The 24,352-nt window shown below is 46.6% G+C and overlaps 1 protein-coding gene and 1 long non-coding RNA gene across 5 annotated transcripts; one reads left to right on the top strand and one right to left on the bottom strand.

Moving 5' to 3' along the window:
- Positions 1–975: 975 nt before the first annotated feature.
- LOC116763931 lies at positions 976–12,614 on the bottom strand. Its single transcript, XR_004352680.1, has 3 exons — positions 12,209–12,614; positions 10,008–10,055; positions 976–1,433 (listed from the first exon to the last, which is right to left on the bottom strand). It is a non-coding gene; the product is annotated as an uncharacterized LOC116763931 (long non-coding RNA).
- A 164-nt stretch (positions 12,615–12,778) lies between these two features.
- Positions 12,779–22,735, top strand: MCFD2 (multiple coagulation factor deficiency 2, ER cargo receptor complex subunit). Of its 4 annotated transcripts, none has more exons than XM_032652059.1 (5): positions 12,788–12,870; positions 16,498–16,541; positions 18,803–18,963; positions 19,727–19,886; positions 21,259–22,735. In XM_032652059.1, exons 3-5 carry the CDS (start codon positions 18,815–18,817, stop codon positions 21,385–21,387), a joined length of 438 nt encoding a protein of 145 aa, XP_032507950.1. In that variant the 5' UTR covers positions 12,788–12,870; positions 16,498–16,541; positions 18,803–18,814; the 3' UTR covers positions 21,388–22,735. The 4 variants fall into 4 exon arrangements, with proteins under 4 accessions (XP_032507949.1, XP_032507950.1, XP_032507951.1 ...); XM_032652060.1 differs by having other exon boundaries at positions 12,858–13,239; XM_032652058.1 differs by lacking the exon at positions 16,498–16,541 and having other exon boundaries at positions 12,779–12,870.
- The last annotated feature ends 1,617 nt before the right edge of the window (positions 22,736–24,352 follow it).

The following is a 24,352-nucleotide window of genomic DNA, read 5'->3' as shown; positions in this document are numbered from 1 at the left end:
AGTAAACACAGAATCTCCTGGTGGAGCCTCTTGATTTGGTTAAAAAATTTCCCCTGAGAATTTAAAATTATAGTCTGCCCTTACTCAGGTCTAGAGTTCAATCTTATACTACCTATAGAAACCAGGGGCCCACAAGTTGAAAAATTAACTTAAAAATGGATACCAAGCAGATAGAAGCAAATATAAAATTTCTTTGAAAGGAATAGACTCTCCACTCGGACCACACAGGATTCCCATAGACAAAGCCCCACCAAAGATGAGCTCATCATCTAAAACTACAAAATGCAGGAGGAAATAATCACCATGAGTGAGAACTGAGAAATTCTGAGGAGGGAAGTAGTATGGACCTCGCCTAACATGGTAGCTTCGAACTGGCATGAATATTCCACAGTTAAAATCTTCAAGTTGTCAGAAGAATCTGTCAGTGGCTGAAATTATTTCCTTTGTTTACCCTAAGCAACCCGTTCCGCAGCACACTTCACAGATTAGGCTCTGCTACATGACAGCTAATCAATTAGCCTCCCCCCACCCAATATCAAATGGAAAGAATCCAAAACCTTGCTGTGCTTAGAGTGTCTGTAGTTTTTTTCTTTTCTCTTATAAAGCGCCCCCCCCCTTTTTTTTTGTGGTACGCGGGCCTCTCACTGTTGTGGCCTCTTCCGTTGCGGAGCACAGGCTCCGGACGCGCAGGCTCAGCGGCCATGGCTCACGGGCCCAGCCGCTCCGCGGTATGTGGGATCTTCCCGGACCGGGGCACGAACCCGCAACCCCTGCATCGGCAGGCGGACTCTCAACCACTGCGCCACCAGGGAAGCCCTATAAAGCCCTTTTTGTTGACAACAGCCTAATGACTATTCTCCTTAAAATAAGCAAGTATATCATTTGCATGCAGAATAACTAAATGTCTCTGAGATACGCTTTCACAGAGTCAAAAAGAATAAACACAGCAGCAGGACAAGACCACAATAACTTCAGATAATATTGAACAGAATTACCAGACTATTACAAAACCAGGTTTGTTTGCCCCACTCCGCAACAAGCCAAACACTGAGACATGGAAGTTTGCAGCAGAGAAAGGGTTTATCCACGAGACAGCTAAGCGAGGAGATGGGAGAACAAGTCTCAGATCCGCCTCCCTAAAGGTGAGGGGCTTGGGATATTTACAGGATAAAGAAGCAGGGTGGTCTGAGGCATGGGGAAAGGGGGTTGAAGATAAGAAAAAGGTGAAGTAATCAGTGTTCTGCGCAGGTGTATCTGAGTTACATGCTTCTTCATGAGACACGTGTTCAGAAAATGGTGGCATTAGCATGATCTGATGATGGAGTTTTTGTCCCTCTGACAACAATAGGTTATCCATCCGACACTTGCACAGGCCCAGTTGAATGGTCAGTGTGCTTGACCAGTTTGAACTGGGCAAGACTAACTCCATGTTCCTGAAAAACAATTTAAGAAACCATTACTGGGACTTCCCTGGTGGCGCAGTGGTTAAGAATCTGCTTGCCAATGCAGGAGACACAGGTTCGATTCCTGGTCTGGGAAGATGCCACATGCCACGGAGCAACTAAGCCCGTGCGCCACAACTACTGAGCCTGTGCTCTAGAGCCTATAAGCCACAACTACTGAGCCCGCGTGCTGCAACTACTGGAGCCCAAGCACCTAGAGCCCATGCTCTGCAACAAGAGAAGCCACTGCAATCAGAAGCCTGCACCCTGCAACCAAGAGTAGCCCCCGCTCGCCGCAACTAGAGAAAGCCCACGTGCAGCAATGAAGACCCAAGGCAACCAAAAATGAAACAAAATTTTAAAAAATTAAAAAATTTTAATAATAAAAAAATAAAATAAGAAACCATTACTATAGCGACCCATATGTCAGAGGTTTTATCTGGAGGGGGTGGTTAAAGGAATCTTATGATATATTGCCCAGGCTACAGTGAAGCTTGGAGGGTATGCAATTTGCAAGAACAATTAAAGCAAGCTTGATTAGTGAAGGCAGGTTACAAGTTATTATTTATTAAGCAAGTTATAGTTCAAGGATTCTAATTGATGACTGCCCTCAGTTTCAAGACTATTAAAAAGTATGCTTAAAATAATTAGACTTATCCCTAAGTATTTTATGTTTTGGGATGCTGTTGAAATGGTATTTTAAAAATTTCGTTTTCTACATGTTCATTGTTAACATACAGAAATAACATTGATTATTGTATATTGACCTGCAGCCTGTGGCCTTGCTAAATTTACTTAATAGTTCTATTGTAGATTCTTTAGAAGGATTTTCTATCTGCATGATCATGTTATCTGTGAGTAAAGACCATTTTCCTTTTTCCTTTCCAATCTGTGTGGCTTTTATATATTTTTTTGCAGTGGCTTAAAGCTCTACTAAAATGGTCTATAGAAGTGTTGAAGGTGGACATCCTTGCTTCGTTCCTGATGTTAGGGGCAAAGTATTCGGTCTTCTGCTACAAGAACATTAACTGTGGGTTTTTGTTTTTTAATATGTATTTATTTATATGGCTGCGCTGGGTCTTAGTTGTAGCACTCAGGATCTTTGTTGCCGCGTGTGAGATCTTCCTCGTGGCATGCGGGATCTTTTCAGTTGTGGCACGCGGAATCTAGTTCCCTGACCAGGGATTGAACCTGGGCCCCCTGCATTGGGAACACGGAGTCTTAACCACTGGACTACCAGGGAAGTCCCAACTGTGGGTTTTTTTTTTTTTTTAAAGGTTTCCATCTTTTTTTTTTTTTTTTCCAAATGTTGGGGGTAGGCGTTTATTAATTAATTTATTTATTTTGGCTGTGTTGGGTCTTCGTTTCTGTGCGAGGGCTTTCTCTAATTGTGGCGAGCGGGGGCCCCTCTTCATCGCGGTGCGCGGGCCTCTCACTATCGCGGCCTCTTGTCGCAGAGCACAGGCTCCAGATGCGCAGGCTCAGTAGTTGTGGTTCACGGGCCCAGTTGCTCCGTGGCATGTGGGATCCTCCCAGACCAGGGCTCGAACCCGTGTCCCCTGCATTAGCAGGCAGATTCTCAACCACTGCGCCACCAGGGAAGCCCCCAACTGTGGGTTTTTAATAGATGCCCTTTATCAGGTTGAGAGACTACTCTTCTGTTTCTAGCTTGCAGAACATTTTTATTATGAACAGGTATTGACTTTTGTCAAACACCTTTTACCCCATCTTTTTAGATGATTGTAAGATCACTTTTCTTACGATAATGTATTTATTTCTTTATTTAGATACTGAAGGAAAAGAGCTCTGAACCTGAAGTTTTATGTGCAACACAGCCAAAATTTTCATTTCAATGAGAGAAAGTAATAAGAACGTTCTCAGGCACACAAGGCCTCAGAAGTTTAACACACAAAAATCCACAATGAAAATACCTTTAAAAGAAGTGTTTATGTAAGAGAAACAAATCCAGGAGAACCTTCAAGAGATATGAGATGTCAGGGTGATCAAATATTTTGATAGATTTATTGCTGTTTAAAAAAAAATTAAAAAGCTAAAACTAAAGAAGAGAATGTTTATCCAAAATAACTAATGTCAAAAATTCCAGGGGCTTCCCTGGTGGCACAGTGGTTAATAATCCGCCTGCCAATGCAGGGGACACGGGTTCGAGCCCTGGCCCGGGCAGATCCCACATGCCGTGGCGCAGCTAGGCCCGTCTGCCACAACTACTGAAGCCTGCGCGCCGTGCTCCGCAATAAGAAAAGCCAATGCAATGAGAAGCCCGTGCACCGCAACGAGGACCCAACGCAGCCAAAAATAGAAAAATAAATAAAATAAATTTATTAAACAAAAAATTCCAAACAAGAACAACATGATGGGGGAGGAGAGGGAGACAAAAGGGGTATTAAAAAATGCTAATGCATTTGACTTGTTAGAAGGGAAGTATATATACTTAGAAGTTTAAGAAACCCACAGTTGTGGGAATTTTCATCAGGAGTTATGTGTTCTTTGATAATAGTCAGGGATGGAAGAAGTGGGGTCATTAAATACAGATAGGTATCATTCCCAGCACCCCAGTTTATAGTATAGCTGAAAAAGAACATCCCAAGAGAAGCCAGAATTCCAAACTTTTAGCACCATGTTTTGCCCTTATCAGAAATATGAATAAGAGACGAAGAAATACAAAACCCTACCCCACTGCCTTGATTAAGCAGATTTTACTGACATCAGTATTTTGAATTGCCCCCTTTGTGGTTATCCTGAGGTTCTTATACCCTGGGACAATGCATCTTAGTAAGATTCAGGGTGGCATTTCATTGTTTGAAGTGGGGAGGGAACATGACTGTGAAAGGGACAAATGACGTGATGTTCTAAGGCAGGTCCTTATCAGGCAGGTCAGTTTTAGTGCAGTGCATAGAAAAAACGGACAGGCTGGAAAGTAATCTCTAAAACTACCCATGCCTGAGCACCCTTGGAATATCTGTATGTACCCTCTAGTACTCATGCTCTGTATGAACAGTGATGGGTCATTATGAATGAATGGAGAATTTTTTAAAAATGAATTTAAAAAATCACCAACCCTGGGCTTCCCTGGTGGCGCAGTGGTTGAGAGTCCGCCTGCCGATGCAGGGGGCGCGGGTTCGTGCCCCGGTCTGGGAGGATCCCACGTGCCGCGGAGCGGCTGGGCCCGTGAGCCATGGCCGCTGGGCCTGCGCGTCCGGAGCCTGTCCTCCGCGACGGGAGAGGCCACAGCAGTGAGAGGCCCGCGTAACGCATAAAAAAAAAAAAAAAAAAAAAAAAATCACCAACCCAAAATTTAAAAATCTCGCCTCAAACGAGTCAGAGTCTCTAAAAATGTCCTAAAAGATCTCTTTTGTCTTAGAGCTCCTGAACACAAGCAGCTAAAATCCAGATGCAGTGTCTGATACTGTGGTAATCTATATTATAACGTAAGATGAATTTACAAACTGTCAACTTAAAAAATGCACAATGGGCTTCCCTGGTGGCGCAGTGGTTGAGAGTCCGCCTGCCGATGCAGGGGACACGGGTTCATGCCCCGGTCCGGGAAGATCCCACATGCTGCGGAGCGGCTGGGCCCGTGAGCCATGGCCGCTGAGCCTGCATGTCCAGAGCCTTGCAGAGCTGGTATATATATATATATTAATTTTTCAGCCGGGAAATACCTATAGTCAAGCATACATCTTCGTAAAAGATTACTGCTAATGACAAAGAATAGATATCTATGTCTGGGAAGATACAAGAATTTGGGATCATTGAAATTCTTCCTCAAATGTGCGTCTTAATTATCTAGGGTCCCGCGTATCCAAAGCACAGAATGTCTCATCATGTTTTTCCCGTCGGGAATTCTGCTCAGGGCGCACCACTGGTGGACAACTATAGTGGGTTACGACTTAACCCTTTGTATAAGGGGATGAGTGACACCCTTTGTTCTTTTTGTTTACAAAACGAATCCTGTCTCTTACGAGAAAGTTATGGCGTTGATGAAGAACATATGGGACCTTGGGAATTAGGATGGGGGAATCTAGGTGGATTTCAATCTGAGTACCTGGCATTCCTAAAACTCACTGGGTCTCCCTTCCCAGTAGAGGCAGCTTCTTCCTTCCATCCTCTGATCCCTTGCTGGTACTCTCTATTAGCTGAGCCAGCAGGAAGCCAGATGACAGGGAAGGCTAGGAAATGCAACCCACTGGGGTCAGCCTGCTTGTGATGCAGAACACAAGAGGGGAAGAGTGAGGAATGGCTCTGGAGGCAAATACACCCAGGACAGGACACCCCTGTGCTTTCTGCATGTGCCACTAATGTCCAAAGTTCTGCCATGGCCTGTCTCTGTCAGGTGGATCTACTTTGCATTTTCCTCATCCCAGGTCTCATCTGGTGTGCTTTGCTCTCACACCTAGCCCTCTTGGAGGGCTTTGGAAGTCTTGCCTCCTTTGGCTGAACCATGCTGGGGTTTGAGGGCTTGAGGGCTTGAGGATGCTCTCAGGCCCATCTTCCTAGACATCACTCTCAGAATTGCTTCTCCATTGTTCAGGTTCCATACTGGGCCCCACAGGGCTTGCCACCTCCTGGAAAACACCCAAGGGAGGGCTTCCCTGGTGGCGCAGTGGTTGAGAGTCCGCCTGCCGTTGCAGGGGACACAGGTTTGTGCCCCGCTCCGGGAAGATCCCACATGCCGCAGAGCGGCTGGGCCCGTGAGGCATGGCCGCTGAGCCTCCGCGTCCAGAGCCTGTGCTCCGCAACGGGAGAGGCCACAACAGTGAGAGGCCCGCGTACCGCAAAAAACAAACAAACAAAAACACCCAAGGGAAAGTGGGGACTCTACCCTGGTCTCCTCTCAAACCTAACCCAAGTCATGAGCCCTTGAACCAGCTTGGGATCATTTTTAAAGGGATTCTGCCCCAAAGAGTATCTGTTGGACTGCTAGGGAAAACCAGATATTGAGAGAGAACCACGAGCCTTCCAAAAGAGAGGTGCTACCCATGTCAGGGGGACTGCAGTGAGGGGTCCAGCAGGGGAGCCACACAAAGGCACTCAGCATTAAACATCAGTCAGATGGAGTGGGGGAAGCAGAGCCGACTTACCGTACCAGTTAAGTAACAACTTCCTTATCCCCCTTACTCTCCAGTCCATCCCCCCACTCAACCCTAGTCTGGTCATAAACAGCAGCTAGCGAGATGGGGAAGAGTTGGTGATTGAGAGAGAGGAACTTGGTTTTCTATTAGACAACTTTCTGTTCTACTTTTTTCTAGCCACATCCATGTGTAACTTAGATGCAAAAATTTTTTAAATTAAAATTCATGAAATGTACATTAACCATTGTATATAATCAAATAATTATGCAGACCGTACCACTCTAAATGAACAATCTCCAATTTCAACTGAGTCTTCAACTCAGGCCAGGAAGTCTTCTATCTCCTTTAGGCAGCTTGCTTTCCCAGTTACACAATGATGATTTCAAACTTTGACCCAATCAATCTACCTGCCCTTCCCCCAATCACGGCTCTCTCAGAAAATAGCCATGCCTCCCACATTTCAGGCTAACACCCATCTGGGCTTTGTATCCATTCTCTCCTGCCTCCTCAATAACCTTGTTCTTTCAGTTTTGTCCATTCTGCTCTTTACAGTCTCATTTTTGCTGGCTCCTTCCCAAAAGGATTTAAACATGCACAAGGCCCTCCACCTTAAAGACAACACTTCTGGATCCTGTGTCCCCCTCTAACTACTTTCCTTTCCCTCACAGCCAAGCATGAAAGGCCTGCCCATACTTGCTGTACCCAGTCTTTCCCACCAGCCACTCACCACCCACTGTACGTTGGCTGCTGCCCAGCACTCCACGTAAACTGCTCTCTGAGCCCCCAGTGACCTCACACTGATAAATCCAGTTCACATCTGAGTCCACATCTTGCTGGACCTCTGTATCACTTGAGAATGCTTTGGATTGCAAGTAACTGTCTTCGAGTGGCTTAAACAAATAGGAGTTCTCTGTACATAACAGGATATCTGGAAGTAAGCAGCTGCTGGTGTTGGTTCAGTGGCCCACAGTGTTAGGGCAGCCTTTCTAAATTCTCTCCCACTTCCGTCCATGATTGAGGATGACTGCTGAGACGGTACGTCCCCATTCAGGGCTGGAGGAAGGGGAAAGGTCTGTACCCGTCACTTGTCTCTTTTATCAGAAAAGCAAGATTTCCCAAGTTCCCCTTCTGTCTCATTGCCCAGAACTATTGTTACCTAGCCATCTAGCTGCAGAAAAGATGGGGAAGTGAGTGTTTAACGTTTTTTAGCCTTCATTGTGGAGACAGACAAGAGAGAAGGGTGTTGAAAATGGAAACTGGGCTACCACCGACTCAAACTCATCTGCGTTGGCCCGGTGTAGCTCTTTGGTTACCTGAAACCCATGCGCATCCCTCTTTCTCACATACACATCTGACATGCGGGGAGCTCACTCCATAAAGGAGGTAATCCTAAAGTCCCAGCCAGCTCCTACATACAGCTGGAAATCCAGGTACTCTGTGTACTGTGCAGGCCCCTTTCAGGTCCAGATGTGGCTTCTCATGGTTGGATGATTTAAGCTAAGACAAGTTCATTTTTGGCTACAATGAGAAAGATGGGACGTACCAAGTGTTGGAGAGAAGGGGGACCAATAGAACTCTTGCTGGAGTGTAAACTGACAGAGCCACTTGGAAAACCTTTTGGCACTATCTAATATAGCTGAACATCTGCGTTCCCAGGAGCCAGCAGTTCTACTCCTAGGTTAATACCTGACAGAGACCTGAACAGTTGTGCAAGAAAAGACATGTTCTACAATGTTGAAGTAGCATAATTTATAACAACCTAAAATTGGAAACCACCCGGATATCCACTGACAGTAAAAGGGAAAAGAGAATGGCATACAGAGATGAGAATGAATGCTCTAAATCTACACACTATGAATGAATCTCAACATAATGTTGAGTAAAAGAAGCCATAGATAAAAGAGTATGTACTGTGTGATTCCATTTATAGAACATACAGAAACAGGAAAAACTGCTCTGTGGTATTAGAAGTCAGGATTGCAATTACCTTTTAGGAAGAGGGTGGTGCTTGGAAGGGAGCACAAGCGGGTCTCCTAGGGTGTTGGTAATGTTCTGTTTCTTGATCTGGGTGCTGGTTATATGGGGGTGTTCAATTTCCGAAAATTTATTGAGCTGTATGCTTTTCTGTATGGGTACTTTTGTGTATACTATTCTGAAATAATAGAAAAAAACCCCATATATTTACATATATGCCCCTGGTTCCTGGCACAGAGCTTCTAAAATGCTTGTAATTTCATAAGTGATAAGAAGCATCTTTCGTTCTAATACTTGGCCTGTGACCCTGGTTCCAAATCCTTTGGAATTTCCTTGGTGATAGGAGTGTCCTTTGTTCTAATATGGTGACCCTTGGTGGGCCCCTGTATGGCTTCAGGATGGGTCTGATCACCATAAAAACCAAATCATGATTAGACACTTTGAGCTTTTAGCTCTACCCACTATCCTCCAAGAAGGGGAGAGGGACTGGAGATTGAGTTAATGATCAATTATGCCTATGTGAGGAAGCCTCCATAAAAATCCCAATAGTACAGGGTTCGGAGAGCTTCTGGGTTGGTGGAACACATCCACGTGTCTGCAGGATGGGGCACCCCAGCTCCAAAGGGACAGAGGCTCCTGTGCTTGGGAACCTTCCAGACCTCACCCTATGTATTTCTTCATCTGACTGTTCATCTGTACCCGTTATGATATCCTGTGTTATATAATAAACTGGTAAATGTAAGTGTTTCCCTGAGCTCTGTGAGCTGTTCTAGCAAGTGATCAAATCCCAGGAGGGAGTCATGGGAGCCTTCAATTTGTAAAGTCGGACAGAAGTCATGGGTAACCTGGGGACCTACTAATTGTGCTTGGCATCTGAAGTGGGCGGCAGTCTTATGGGGCTGAGCCCTTTACCTGTGGGGACTGTACTAACTTCAGTTAGTGTCAGAATTGAATTGCATTGTAGGACACTCAGCTGGTGTTGTAAGGAATTGCTTGGTGTGGGGAAAAACCACACATCTGCTGTCAGAAGTATTGTGTGTGTGAGTAAAGGGAAACAGAAGTGTGTTTTTCCTAAACAATCGTGCATCAATAAAATGTAAAAAACAAAACCAAACAAAAAATACAGGGAAACACATTCAATGCACAATGTGAAAAAATAATAAATGCTTCCTTTCAGAAAAAAAGAATGGAAAATATTCAGTATCCCCCAGTCAGTGGCAGTGTATTTTCTTGTTGGGAAATCTGGCAGCCCTTCCCTTGTTTAAACAGGAACAGACCAATGTTGACCAGGCTTGAGATTTTAGGGACACATGATTCCCTCAATCATTTGTTAGGCTTCTGGTCAATACTATACATGAGTAATCACAAAACTTACCTAGGGAGTCTTTAAATGGTTTTCTAATGAAAGATTATATTTCCCCCCCAAATAATTAATATATTTACTTGATTTTTTAAAAATTAAAGCCAAACAAAAAGATATAAAATGAGGTCTTATTCTCACCTCTGTTCTCTTTCATTAGTTTCTTGTGTATACCTCAAATGTTTCTTTCTGCAAAACAAGCAAAACCAACTATTAGAGTATTTAAGTCTTCTAGGGGCTGGTATCTGTGTGCTTAATTGCAGTGGAGACAATTCAAAACAAAGAAGGTAGAGAAGCCACCTATAGTCCATCTTTGCTACCTTGGGCCTCCATCTTCTCTCCTGATAAAGCTGCCTCTTCCCTGTCTCCATTTGTGCTGGCTTCAGCTTGGGTATTTAAAGAAAATTATTTATTTCAACCCAGCAAGTCTCCAAATTGTGGGACTCAGCTAATTTAGGTTGTAAACTGCAGGTAAGATGTTCCTTTCCCACCAAGGCCTTAATTTCTTTAATCTCTGCTTTCCAATCAGTTATCTCTAATCTGGATTTGCCACTCTCTTGACGGACTTTGCCGAAAGCTACTTAAAAAAGGAAAAAAAAAAAGCCAACAGTCATGAATGTTCTGTATTGTTCCTGAGATTTCTCCTGCAATACAACTTTGGTTGGCATGTGGGTTTTTCCCAAGGTCCAGCAAGTGACAGCAGTTCAACGGTTTACCTACTGCTTAACATGTAGGTCACCAACTTTCCATTTGGAATAGAGTCTTTACCACTGGCTACCTTAACCTTCTGTTAGCCAATTTCACGTTTTAGTATCTGGTTTTTTTGTGTCCTACTTCTGGAACCAAGTTATTTGCCTGTTAGGAATGGGTTCAGCTATTCAGTTATAGAATTCTCACCAGTTATATAATTCTCATTCAGTTATAGAATGCTCACCTATAAATGGCTTAAACAATTGACTCATGGACTAAAATGGGGCAAGAATGAAGGTAGGTAGCAGATGACAGTTTCCTGGATGTCAATTATACCACAATAAAGTTGAGGGGGCAAAAAGGATAGCTCCTCAAGTTTGGCTTGAACAACTAAATGGATGGCAGTGATAGTCACTAAAATGGGAAAAACAGAGAGGTACACGTTTGGGGGTGAAAATGAATATTTTGGTGGGACAAGTTAAGTTTGCGGTGCCAGTTGGACACTCGTGTGGAGATGTCAAGTAAGCAGTTGTTTAGAGGAGTCAGGACTTACAGGCAGAGGTCATTGTTAGAGATCTACCTTTTGGAGTCATCTGCTTGCAAATGGCAGCTAAAGCCATATGACCAGATGAAATCACAGAAGGACAGTGGGTAGGGAGACAAAGAAGGGGACTAAGGATAGAACACTAAGCACTCTGATATTTACAGGTGGAGCAGAAGATGAGAAGTTAGTGAAAAGAACCCAAGAAAGAATAGTCAGTGAGGTAGGAGGAGGACCAAGAGTACATGGCATCAGAAAACAAAAGAAGAAGGTGTTTCAAAGCGGGGATAGCTGACTGTGAGGAATAGTACTGAGAGGGCAAGTAAAAACAGAGGAGAAGCACCACTGAATTTGCATGGAGATTGTAGTTTCAGCAGTGTAGTGGGGAAGAAACCAGAGCAAGATTATATGATCGTGGGGATGGGCTATTAGAGGGGGAGTAATTGGTGATTCGAGAGAGAGAGAGACAGAGGATAAGATCCATAGAAAAAGTGTAAGCGTTGGTTAAATAGAACGAGAATGCTTTATCCATCAGACACTGAGCTTGTTGAAGGAAGAGATCATATCTTGTTTGTATTTGTTTCTCTGGTAACTCCTAGCACAGTGCCTAGTACCTAGGAGGTACTCAAGAAATGTTACTGAATTAATGAATAAATGAGCAAATGGTAGAATGGATGCATGGCAGAGGGAGGGCTGAAAAATGAACTAGATCTATAACTAACTCAAACTTCAGGGGAAGGAAAGGGGAAGGAGCCTGGAATTAATAGGATTTCTTCTATCCTACAAAGCCCCTGCTCTCTTGCCACACGGTCAGGGAAGGGAGGAAATAAAGATTTCTGAACTTCACTGGAAAAACAGTGCCTTCTCTGGGCTATTAAGCTATTAAGTGATTCTTGATCCTAGACCATGTTTTCACCATCCATGTTTATTTCTTCATTCTGCCAACACATAAAAAGATAGGAAGCCCGGGTGCCTTGTTCTCCCAGTTCCCAGACACCCGACATGGTCCTCTCAACCAAGTCCCTGCATCTTCTTCAGTCCCTGGCTGAGACCCCGGCAGTTCCATATTTCCTGGGGTTATTTGGAATTTTTCCTTAGAGATGCATCTTACCTATCTAAGGATCAGTATATCCGAAGTACAAAAAGTTTCCTGTTTTCCTCCATCCTGAATTCCCTTCGGGGCACACTGTTGGTGGTCAATTGCAGTGGCTAATGGCTTGATCCTTGTAGAATTGGAATGGCACGCAACATTTTTTTCCTTTACGCTATTATTTTTCTTCCCAACTTGCAGTCAGAGGAACCCAGGAACCTGTAAATGTGGAGGTGGAGGTGGAGTTGGAGCTGAAAGCCAGTTTTGACACCCGCTGCATCCGCTTTCGCCACCTTAGGTCCTCGCCCTACTACGTCCCTGGGGGCTTCCGGGGTTGCCTAGCAACCTGCGGGGACTCTGGGGGTTCAGGTGGCCCAACCGAGTGTCGCCCTCGGGAAGGTAGGCAGAAGAAATGCCTCCGCCCAGCCCTTACTGGGCCTGAGCCCGTTACACGCGGAATCAGCCCAGCGGCCCACACTGCCCGGCGCCGGGCAGGGGCGGGGCCCGCGGCGCCAATGGGCGGGCGGAAGGGTTGCGCGTGCGCACAGCGGGACGGGGGGGGTGGGTGGGTGGGTGGGTGGGGCGGGGCCGAGAAAAAGCGTTCTGAGGACGGGTGCTGGTGAGGCTCACGCCGTAGGGCTTCGTGTCCGGAGAAGGCTGTTTGGCAACTGCTAGCTGCGAGGGTGAGTGAACCAGGGAGCAGCCGCAATCTGGCTGCGGCCTGTGAGGCCTGTGACCCGACCTTGGAGGAAGAAGTCCGTGGGACGGCATTCAGGGGTCCGCAGCGGGCGGGATCCCGGCGTCCCTTCGGGGGGCTCGGGGCTTCTGGCTCAGGTTGGGAGGCAGGAGCGGCCTGGGTGAGGGTATCGGACCCCAAGTCGGTCCGGGAAGCTAGCCGACTAGGAGCAGAGCCTCTCCCCCGGGGCATATGGGCCCGATCAGGGCCAATCTCTGCCCTCTTGGAGACCTGCCGTGGACCTGCGCGCGGGCCTGAGTCGTAGCTCTCCATCTGCTCCTGTACCCCATCTCTCTCTGGAGGAGACAATAAACAGGTCCTGTCGGGCGGGCGAGCTTGGCCAGGCCGTGCCAGGGGAGTGGGGAGGCAGGGGGAGCTTGTATTCCCCTCTAGTATTCCCTGTCTGGGCATGGCACCCGCCATCCACCCAGTTGCCCAAGCAGAAACCTGGGCATCATTCTCACCTCCTACACTCTTTACCCACCCGCATCGATTTCATCACAAATCTCTCTGGGATACACCCACTTCTCCACGCCCAGTTCCTCTGCTCTAGCTAGTTCAGGCCACCTTCATCTTTCCCTTGGACTACTCAGTAGCCTCCTGACTGGTCCCCTGTATCCCTTCTCCATCCTCTGTAGTTTGTTATGTAGTGGAAAGCCAGAGTGATGGTCTTAAAACAGAAATCTGATCACGTCACCAGACCCCTCTCCCCATTCCCTTATCACCCTTCCGTGGATTCCCATTGCTCTTATAACCTCTTGAACAGGGCTTACAAGGCCCTTCGTGACCTGTCCTCTTTTTACTTTAACTCATCCATCTCCACTATACTGTGTCTTCAACCATATTGAAAGCTTTTTATTTCCCAAATTGGGTCAAGTTCCTTCTAGGCTTAGGTGTTTGTTACATTATGTTCCCTCTACCTGAGATGCTGTCCTTTAGCACCTTGAAAAAAAATCATTCTTCATGCATTAACCCGGGTGTGGGTTGGGGCTTCTGTGGTACCCCAGGGCTGTTGCACGAACTGGTGTTTCTTTTCCAGCAGGCTGTAATCTGTGTGACAGGAGCCTGTCTGGTTCACAGCCCTATCTTTAGAACCTTGTGCAGCACCGAGCTGTTAATGAAGAGTGTTAGCTAAATGTATAAATGAAGCATGGCAGCTCCCTGGGCTCCCCAAATGAACAAAGAGATCAAGTTATTAAATGCCTGCTTTTTCAGAACCAGTTCTCAATCCCCAACCCATGTAGAGGTTTCTTTGCCTAGGAACCTGGTTCTTTTCTTGCTTTCAGTCCAGGACCATGGTAGTTTTTTTTTTTTTTTTTTTTTTTTTTTTTTTTTTTTTTTTTTTTTTATGCGTTACGCGGGCCTCTCACTGTTGTGGCCTCTCCCGTTGCGGAGGACAGGCTCCGGACGCGCAGGCTCAGCGGCCATGGCTCACGGGCCCAGCCGCTCCGCGGCATGTGGGATCCTCCCAGACCGGGGCACGAACCCGTGTCCCCTGCATCGGCAGGCGGACTCTCAACCACTGCGCCACCAGGGAAGCCCCCCATGGTAGTTTTAAATGGGGAAATGCCAGTCAGGTTTTTCTTTGGCATCACCTCTGGCTACAGGATGTGTGGCTGCTTTGAGGTTGATTCTCAGCTGAGGGCCCCAGCAGGAGAGAAAAGTGGCTAGCAGCTGCTGTGGTTTTTATGGGAGGAAGGCTCGCTGCAAACTCTTAGGTGTTGGTAAGACACAATGAGCGTGGGCCTGGCCAAACCACTGGTGGGACGGCTCCAAAGGGAAGTTTTTTTTTGTTCTTTTCTTTTGCGGTACGTGGGCCTCTCACTGCTGTGGCCTCTCCCTTTGCGGAGCACAGGCTCCGGACGCGCAGGCTCAGCGGCCATGGCTCACGGGCCCAGCCGCTCCGTGGCATGTGGGATCCTCCTGGACCGGGGCACGAACCCGCGTCCCCTGCATTGGCAGGTGGACTCTCAACCTCTGTGCCACCAGGGAAGCCCAGTTATTTTTTTTAGTGTAGTCAGATCCTCTGTGATAGGGAACAGGACACCTAGGTTGCAGGATCCACTGCCCTGATTCAGAGTGAAGGTGTGCTATACCAGGTCGGCTCAGCACTTTGTAATAAATTCACTAGGGTAAAGGAGAAACAGAGAAAATAGGTTCCCTGTCTTCAGAGAGGGAGAGAAAAGAGAAAAACAAACGGAGCACAATATGTGACCATATGTTAAGGCCAAGTGAATGTGAGAGACTGCAGACTGAGGTCAGAGGAGGGAACAGTTGGTCTTGGCTGGGAGAACACAGAGGTGACATTTGAATTGGGCCTGGAAGGAACAGGGAGGACGGACAGGTGGAAACAGTGGGAACAAATGCTCTGGGACTGGAAGAGGCTGCTGGAGCTGTGAGGGAAGCCCAGTTACAGTCACGGCACTGCGGGAGCTCCCTGCCATCAGTGGTCTAGCGCTTCCTCCCAGGAATGACGCTTCTCCTTGTGAAGCATGTCTCAGTGGTTGTGTTCCACTCTCTCAGAAATCTCTCCTCTGGATTTTTCTCCAGCCTAGCCTTTAATTTCTCAGAGGCCAGTGAGCCCAGGAACTCCTGGGGCTTATCTGCCAAGCTCTTTGCTTATGGCCTTGAGCTAAGTAGTTGGAGTGTGGATGATGCAACTTGTTCTTTCGGTGGAAGGAACTTGCTAATATTTCCTTTTCAATGTGAGTGGTTTAATTTGTTAAGTGGCAGTCAGATTCCCTGTGCTCCTTGTAGCACTTGTAGGGGGGAGTTTCTCTTCTGTGTTTGTAGATTTGTCTTTTGTTGTGGTCTAATGGTTAGAAACCTGCCACAGCAGACCAAAATGGGCTAAGTCCAAAATGTATGGTTCTTGACCTTTATCCTGTCTCCTATGAAGAGGGGATAATTTGGACTCAAGCACTTGGTTGCTTTTTGGTGTTATTTAAATAGAACCTCTCCCCCGCCTACCCCACCCCTATCTGATATACTAAGTATCCAACCACATAGTTATAGGAAATGGTGCCATGGGTCCGATGACCGCTCAGCTTTTCTATCTGATAGATACCTCCAAAACTAAGTTTCATCCTCAGTTACATTGACATCAAAACTCGGCAGCGTTATCTGTGAAGGTGATAATCCCCCCCAGCTCCCGAGGACCGTGGCACACAGGCTGAGAATCACCAGCCTCTGTGCAGGCACTGTGCCCAGTGCTGGGGATGTGGGTGCAGTCCCCGGCCTCACAGAGCCCAGTTCCGCAGGGGGTACTGAGAGGTAATCAGGCATGTTCAAGGTCATGTGCACAGCTGTTGTCAGCGATGGACAGGACCCTTCTGAAGGGAATCACTTAGGAGCATATGGGAAGAACGCCTAAGCCAGACTTGGAATTGAAGAAGGCTTGCTGCAGAAAGAGACATCTAATGCATAGGAATCTGAAAGACTTGGGAGGAGCTGGCTTCCCCCTCTGGTCCCTCTTGTCCCAGAACTCTATGGTGTGTGGTCAGAACAAGTTGTTCTGCTCTAGTTGGGGCAGTCTCTGCTGAGAGTAACTTGAGACCTTGTTTTCTGGTACCAGGTACAGTGACAGTGGCCTCATCAGGATCTGGACACTTTTATTTGGTAAGATTGGGATGTAGTTTCTGGCTGCTCCTGAATTATTTTGTAGAGATGAGACTTAACTGGAATCCCCCTTTGTATTCCATCCATATAGTCTGGAACAAAATTATGGGATGAATTGCATTAAATACATATTTGTAAAGACAAAACATGTTTATAGTAGAAATTTTAGAAGCAATAGAAAAGTAAAGAGAAGAAAAATCAAAATCACTCCTGGGGACTTCCCCTGTGGTCCAGTGGTTAAGACTCCGAGCTTCCACTGCAGGGGGCGTGGGTTAGATCCCTGGTCGGGGAACTAAGATCCCACATGGCATGGGCAAAAAAAAAAAAAAAAAAAATCACTCCTAATCTCGTAATTCAGAAAATAATCTTTGTTAATAGTTTTTAGTCATTGTTCTGTGTATGAGAAATATACATACATTGTTTTGGTTTTTACAAAAATGAATTCTTTTTTTTTTTTTTTTGACTGTACCACGCGGCTTGTGGGATCGAAGTTCCCCAACCGGGGGTTGAATCAGGCCCACAGCCGTGAAAGCACTGAGTCCTAACCACTGGACTGCCAGGGAATTCACCAAAAATGAATTATTCTTTACAGACTTTATAGCCTGCTCTTTTTCTCTTGGTATATATTGAACATCTTTTTCTGTTTCTGTTATGAATTATGACGATTGCATTATGATGTCCCTATTCAGTTGTGAGACTAGATGCTTCTTTTTATACCCTAGAAGTTATACATCCCAGTGACCATTGTCTCCTTAGGGAGGATACTGCTGATATCCAGCAAAGTGGGTTTGGGAAATTTTCTTAAACATTGTGGGGATGGCATTCTCCCAGGGTCCTACCCTACAGAGCCTTTCAGGGCGGGTCAGAGGGGCTGTAACACCTCAGTGGAGGTGGCGACGGCTTCGGAGCTGAGCCCTGTGTGGCATGTGTGAAGGTCTGACTAGTACCTTATGCTTTCTCTTTGCTGCTCTAGGTTTTTTGGCTGCAGCTGGCCCCTTAGAAATCACTGGCCCTTATTATCCAGGGAAGTGAATGTGTGAGTCAGGTGTTTCCTTTGTGTTGTATGGAGGTCTCCTGGCTATCCTTCACCTTCCTTTTTGAGGTCAGTCTGTAAGCCCCTGGAAAGACCAGGACTTTCTGTTTAACAGCAGTTAGTAAAGGCCTGAGCCTTGGTGGGGATACGGATGGGAACAAAGCACTCCTTCCCTCGGGGAGCTTGCTGTGTAGCCAGTTGTGTCTTCTTGTTGACCACGATTCCAAGTCTAGCCAAACCCCAGAAGTACTTGCGGAAGCTAATTCCTATGGAACTCTCCTCTCCAGCGTTCTTTCACCTGGTTCAGTTACTTGCCTCCGTCACAGCCCTGGGAGGTGGACAAGGCAAGGGTTAACGTCCTCTTTTCCGTGTCCACCACTGCGGGCCTTGATCTGACCCGCCCCGTTGCTTCCCTCAACCCCCGTCTCTGGACTCAGTCCACCTAATACTTCCCTGCTCTGCTGCCAGCTGAGCCACTGTGAAACCAAGCTCTGATCTCGTTTCCCATTCATGAACCCTCAGTGGCTCCCATTTATCCCCAGGAAACTTCAGCCCCCTTGGCCTAGCGGGCAAAACCACATCCAGCACGGCCTGGTCAACCTCTGCAGCCTGTTGTCCACCATTTTGTCTATTTCATACCCTCTAAGCTCCAGCCTGACTCAACCACTCGGAATTTCTCTCCCACTTGTCTGCACCTGCCCCTCTGCTCGCACCTTCCCTTCGTCCTTCAGTCCCTGCACATCCACTGCGTGCCCATCCATCCGGGCCCTGCTGAAGTATCCCCATGTCTGTTAACCTTCTCTGGCTTTCCCTCACCCAAAGGAAACTTCTTCCTCTGAACTCTCAGAGGGTTTACTCTTCCTTTAGTACACCTCACTTTGTGCCTTCATTCGTGCTCTCAGTAGGAAGTATTTCTCTCGCCAGACTATAAGCTGCTTGTAGGCAGAAATACTCTCCAAATCCCTATAAGCTCTCATCAAGTTGCTTGGCCTTCCAAAGGGGCGTCAGGAAATGTCATGGACCTGCCTTCCCGTTTGAGTGATGGGGACCTGGAGAGCGCAAGGTCACCCTGCAGTCTGGCTCCAGAGCTGTCCTGGGCCCAGGCCTCCTCTTTCCCAGGCTTGCTTCTTCACCCAGGTTCCCAGGAGTGCGCTGTGTCAAGTCTTGAAAGAACCTCAGTTCAGTTCTGGTGTTCTCACCTTCATCTTCTGTGTTCCTCACCTCCCAGGTACTGGTGACCATGAGATCTCTGCAGCTACTCAGAACCCCCTTCCTGTGCGCCCTGCTCTGGGCCTTTTGTGCCCTGGGTGCCAGGGCCGAGGAGCCCGGGGCCAGCTTCTCCCATCCCGGCAGCGTGGGCCTGGATAAGAGCACAGTGCATGACCAAGAGTACGTATTCAGCCGGGGCTGTGGTCCAGGGGCCTCCCCGTCTGCAACTGCAGCCAGCTGCAAAGGCACGCGCTGTCCAATTTGCCTTCTACTATTTGTACGACCCCTTAACATTTTCCAAGGATGATATTTATTCCTTATGGCCACCTGTAAGTCAGCTATTCTTTTTTCACCATCATATCACAGATGGAGGATCTTGAGGCCCAAAAGGGATAAATGACTTGCCTGAATTCATTGTTTCTCTCTTTCACCACAGACAGACAGACACACACACACACACACACACACACACACACACACACACACACACACTGGTAGTTGCAGAGTCCAAAATAGAGCTAAGGTTTCTTGCTTCTGACAAGACCTTTTTCTTTTGTATTGGCATGTTCAAACATTGAATCATTTGTTGCCACTTTTGCCCTAGGCCAGTTAGCCTCACACATTATACTCTGTTATCCTTAAATTGGTTGAAGAAAAAGAAATTAATAGCTCCCCAAAATGCTATAACAATATTCCAATAATAAAAAGGAAAAACACCCATGATCTTGCCAGGATAACAGATGAACTACTTGATTTTTTTTTTCCCCTGCTCCTTTCAGGGACTCGCCTGTATCTGTCTTCCTTGAGTGTGGTCTGCCACTGTTGGTGTTTGTTTTTCTGGGATGGATGAACTTTAAGATCTTGAACGTTTCAGAGTCCTTAAGATTTTGGTAGGATCCCAGCCTCGCCACCAAGTGGTCTGAGTCTCACTGTTGGTCTCTAGGCATATCATGGAGCATCTAGAAGGTGTCGTCAACAAACCAGAGGCAGAGATGTCCCCACAAGAACTGCAGCTCCATTATTTCAAAATGCATGATTATGACGGCAATAATTTGCTTGACGGCCTAGAACTCTCCACAGCCATCACTCATGTCCATAAGGAGGTAGGTCAGGCAATGGCTCAGTAGACAGCAGCTTGGAAAAGCCTCCCTCTGGTAACTCAGTCCCCGAACTTGATGACCTCCCCCGTCCTTGTGCAACACTATTGCTGCTTCTCCTTTTTCTGCTCACCCTCTGTTCTGCCTCTTTTCCTGTTCAGCGGTCCTTCTCATACAGGGTGATGGGCTGAGGCAGAAGCCCCAGAGCTTTCCTTTTATCTTCAGCAAGTGCTGCTGGCATTTCTGCTGCACGCCAGCATCTGAGAACCAGCTAAAAGACAGACCACATTCCAAATGCAGAACAGGGGAGAAGTTATCTCATTTGGGAAGAATGGAGAGTCAGGGGACCAAGGGCTCCAGGGATTTGGGGATAATTGAGGGTTTGGGTGATACAGTACGGTGCTCGTAGTTTACAAAGCACTTTGTGGCAGCTTAGAGATCTCGTTTGATCACTGCAGTAGCCTGGGAGCAGGAAGGGGCAGGCCTTGTTATTGCCCCCAGTTTGAGAGGTAAGGAAGCTGAAGTTCAGATCTTATGTCTCCAGATCTAACGTCTGTCCCGCTGTGCCACACTGTAATCTCTAGAGAGCAGGAGAGGCATAGTTGGGGAGGGCATGTGCTCGCACGGCTGGGAGCTGAGCCGGGCGCGGTTTGCTTTGAAGGCTGCGGGGAGTGCTAGGGCTCGCACAGGAGGCTGGCATGACGAGCGCAGGGTCTGCTATGGGAGGCATACAGGCGGACGCCAGGCAGAGGGACTGTGGTCCAGCAGCCCTGGCAGGCGAGGATGCTGGTTGCAGCAGGAGAGGGAAGGGGGACGTGGGAGAGGAGGCAGGGGAAGAATCAGCTGAGGACGTGAACAGCAGTAGCTCAGCGCTCGGCCCTGTGAGCAGAAATGCCTTCGCCTCAAAGATCACGATGAGGTCTACTGGTCGGCAGTGCCTTCTTCGTCTTCTGACCCCGAGATGTTGTCTAGCGTGGACTGTTTCCACTTTAGCAGAGCTGACCCTCAGGAGGGCCTGGGCTGTGAGCTTTTCTCTAGGATGGGGCTGCAGGTCCTGGAATCTCTGAAGCTCAGAATTCTGTGTGGACCCAGCTTTCTACAATGAACACATATGACTTTTGTAATGAGAAAAGAATGAAAAGTAATTTTTAAAACAAATAAGCGAGGGCTTACTTTGATTGTATCATCCTTTTAACTGCCAAAAATCATTTCTAAATTGGATTATTATGAATTGACTCTGGATCTGATATGTGGTTTGTGGATTCCTGGAAGTAGAAATACTACATCTGAAGGAGTTTATTGACATTTTATTTTGGACATTAACCAAGCGCTTCCAGTAAAAGATGCCGCTCATCCTTGTCTAATTTGTACCTTGTAGGAAGGGAATGAACAGACACCAATGAACGAAGATGAACTGATCAACTTAATAGATGGTGTTTTGAGAGACGATGACAAGAACAATGACGGATACATTGACTATGCCGAGTTCGCAAAATCACTGCAGTAGACACGGTGTGGCCACCTCCCAGTTAGATCAAATGTGAACCATTATAATGTGACCAAACACTTTCGGTAATGCAAAATAACTCATTTCCAAAATACTGCCGCGGTGTTTTGAACCCGTAGCAGCTTGTTACACTGGGGTGAGAAAGAGAAATCAGAAAGCAGAGAAATGGGACATACCGTAGAGTCCCCAAGTACTATTCAATCTCTTATTGGACAAGGGCTTGATTAAAGAATCCTTTTAAGAATATTGGATAATTGGAGCTGAGCACTCAGGAACTAGACTGGAGAATGCTGCCAGGCTCTTGGTTTTAATTCATGCTACCTGAAGAGTAAGACAAGCTCTTGCTAACTGGACACACTTTTCAGCAACTGAAGGAATGGAATGAATGCCACATGTTTTCCCTGGTGGGTCCTGTCTTCAGGAAACATGGTCAGTATTCTGTAAAGTTCCCCTGGCCTAGATGATTACTTGTTCTGGCCAAGGGAGTATTTATTAGGCTATTTCAAAGCCAGCATCTATTTCGAAGAATGTCAAATAGTTCAGCTAGCCACAGAGTCTAAGATTCTGTATCTCCTGGCACTTTGGAAACCGCACACCACTGACCTAAGTGATTCACCGTTTTCAGTTTCTCAATATTTTATAAAACTACTGCCACATCCTTACGCTTTCTTTTATGTCTTCTTCAACCTAGGAGAGACCTCGAGTCTAAAAGTGTTCTCTACTTCTCATCATTAGCAAATGTTACAGCTTTCTAAATATTTGTATTTAACTCTTGTTTCTAGGGTTCTGTTTTGCAGTTTAGAAGCTCTTGGGGATAAAAGGACTTGATCCCTTCTGCCCGATACAGCAGGGGTGAGCTACTAGCTGGGCTAGCGTAAGTGAGACGTGTAAAGATTGTTCACCAAGCACAGTGATTAACCCAATGCAAGTCAGATTTAGAAAGAATGTTGTTTAAATTACCTCTTCTAGCCTGGATACGTGAATCCTTTCAGATCAGGAAAGGTTAGAAAAAGAAGCCTGAAAACTCTTAACATTGTGAATAGTAACTGAAGACAAGCAGCAGATTATAATTTGGTTTATGGGATGTGACGCATGTGCTGTGATAGGAAACCTGAAATGATGGTTGAATGGGGAAAACACTGCATAAAATTTGCTGTAAGATACATAGAGACTTATTTTCTGTACCAAAGTATTCTTTCAAGAAAAATAAGTACTTGTAAAAATGGTTTCGTGTCAAGTATTTGTGCAATCAGAGCTGAATTGTAAACTATTCTTGCAAAGTCTAGTATTTTGAAAGATTTATATAATGAATTCTCGATATATGACTAATAAAACCGATGAAACAAAAGAAAGAGCAGTTGATTTTGTCCACATAGGCTGCTTCTCCTACCACACGAAGGGTCGGTTGGTTTAATGCAGAAGTTTACACGTGCCTTCTCCATCCCAGGTGCTGGGGCCCACCCCGGCACTACCCTGTTCCTTTCTGCAGGGGTAGATTCCCAGGATTCACAGTCACTTTCCCCTTTTAGGCATTTTTTCCTCTGAATGAAATCACTTTTTTGGACCTTCCTTCTCTGGCCAAGTTCAGATTATGACTGCATTCTCTAGCTTAGGAAAATACAAGGTTTTCTCCTTGAGTCTGGTGACTGGTTTTTCTTTGCCAGAAAATTTAATTAGATAGTGTTATCGAAAGCCTCCCTGGCCCAAGCAAAAAGCACAGTCTTCCCTGGCTTTTGGGGAATGACACTTTGTTCTGCCAATTGAAAAATGAGCAAGGGAAGAAGTTACCATTGCCTCCCCCCCCAGCCCCACCCCCTGCCCGAAGCCCCTTCTTCATCCAGAGCTGCCCTTCTGGGTGGATCTAGAGAGCAGGTTCGCGGTTGAAAGGACCTCGCACTGTTGGCAGCTAGGGAGTGAGGCAGCTGGGGAGCAAGAAGCCGATTCTTACAAGGTAGAGTCACCCGGACCAGACACCTCTTTCCTCCTCCACAGCTGGCTGCTATTTGAAATTATTCCAGGCTGGCCTCTGCGGTCCTGTTAGCCTACTTTTCCTCTTAGGAAATTTCCCTGTGGGAGAGGGGCCTGCACCATTAGGGGCAGAGCATGGTCTACCCTTCCCTCTCATACCCCCTTAATCTCCTCTCCCTTTTGTGAGGCATTGGCCTTCTCATAGTTCACCTCAAGGATTTCTCAGAATGTGTAAGAAACATCTCTGCACCTTAGTTTCTTTATCTCCAAAATGAAGATAAGTATACTTGAGAGAGGCCGCCTCCTAACAGCACAAGCCTTGGACTCAGGCAGACCTATGCTCTGAAGTTCTCCCCACTGCAGTTTCTCATCTAAAACTATAATGAAGCTTACCCCACAGAGTGGTTAAGAGTATTAACAAAGTGAGAGAAAATATATAAAACATCAAGTAAGTGGCTGGCAAAGGGTAGGAACTAAACACGGTCAGTCCCTTGTTCCTCAGCCTGGCTGAAGAGTCAGGGCCCCTTCTCACTGAAGAGTGGGAGCTTGAGGGGCTGGACAGAAGTTTACGACCCCTAGGGGCTCGCATCAAAGGGTCTTCTCTGCTTGTCTTTTTTTTAATCTGAATTTTCAATTTTTTTTTTAGTTTTTGGCCGTACCGCGCAGCTTGAGGGATCTCAGTTCCCTGACCGCGATTGAACCCGGGCCATGGCAGTGTAAGTGCCAAATCCTAACCACTAGGCCACCAGGGAACTCCCTCTTCTCTGCTTCTTATATTCCTCAGTCTAAGTGCTGAATGAATGAGTGAGTGAGTGAATGAATTCTCAGAAGAGAAGAAATGAAGGGTCGTATTGAATGCAGTGGTGAAAGACACAAAAGCGTTGAAGTAGAAATCGGACCAAAGGAGTTTTCTGCTCACCTGGCCTCCTGACAGTTGATTTCACTGGGCCTCAGTTAATCCCCCTGAGGAAGGGGAGAACTGACCACCTCCCACATT

This window comes from Phocoena sinus, chromosome 13 (assembly GCF_008692025.1).
Source record: "Phocoena sinus isolate mPhoSin1 chromosome 13, mPhoSin1.pri, whole genome shotgun sequence".
Lineage (NCBI taxonomy): Eukaryota > Metazoa > Chordata > Mammalia > Artiodactyla > Phocoenidae > Phocoena > Phocoena sinus.
The sequence above is the reverse complement of the archived record's forward strand: the minus strand, read 5'-3'. Positions and strand labels throughout refer to the sequence as shown.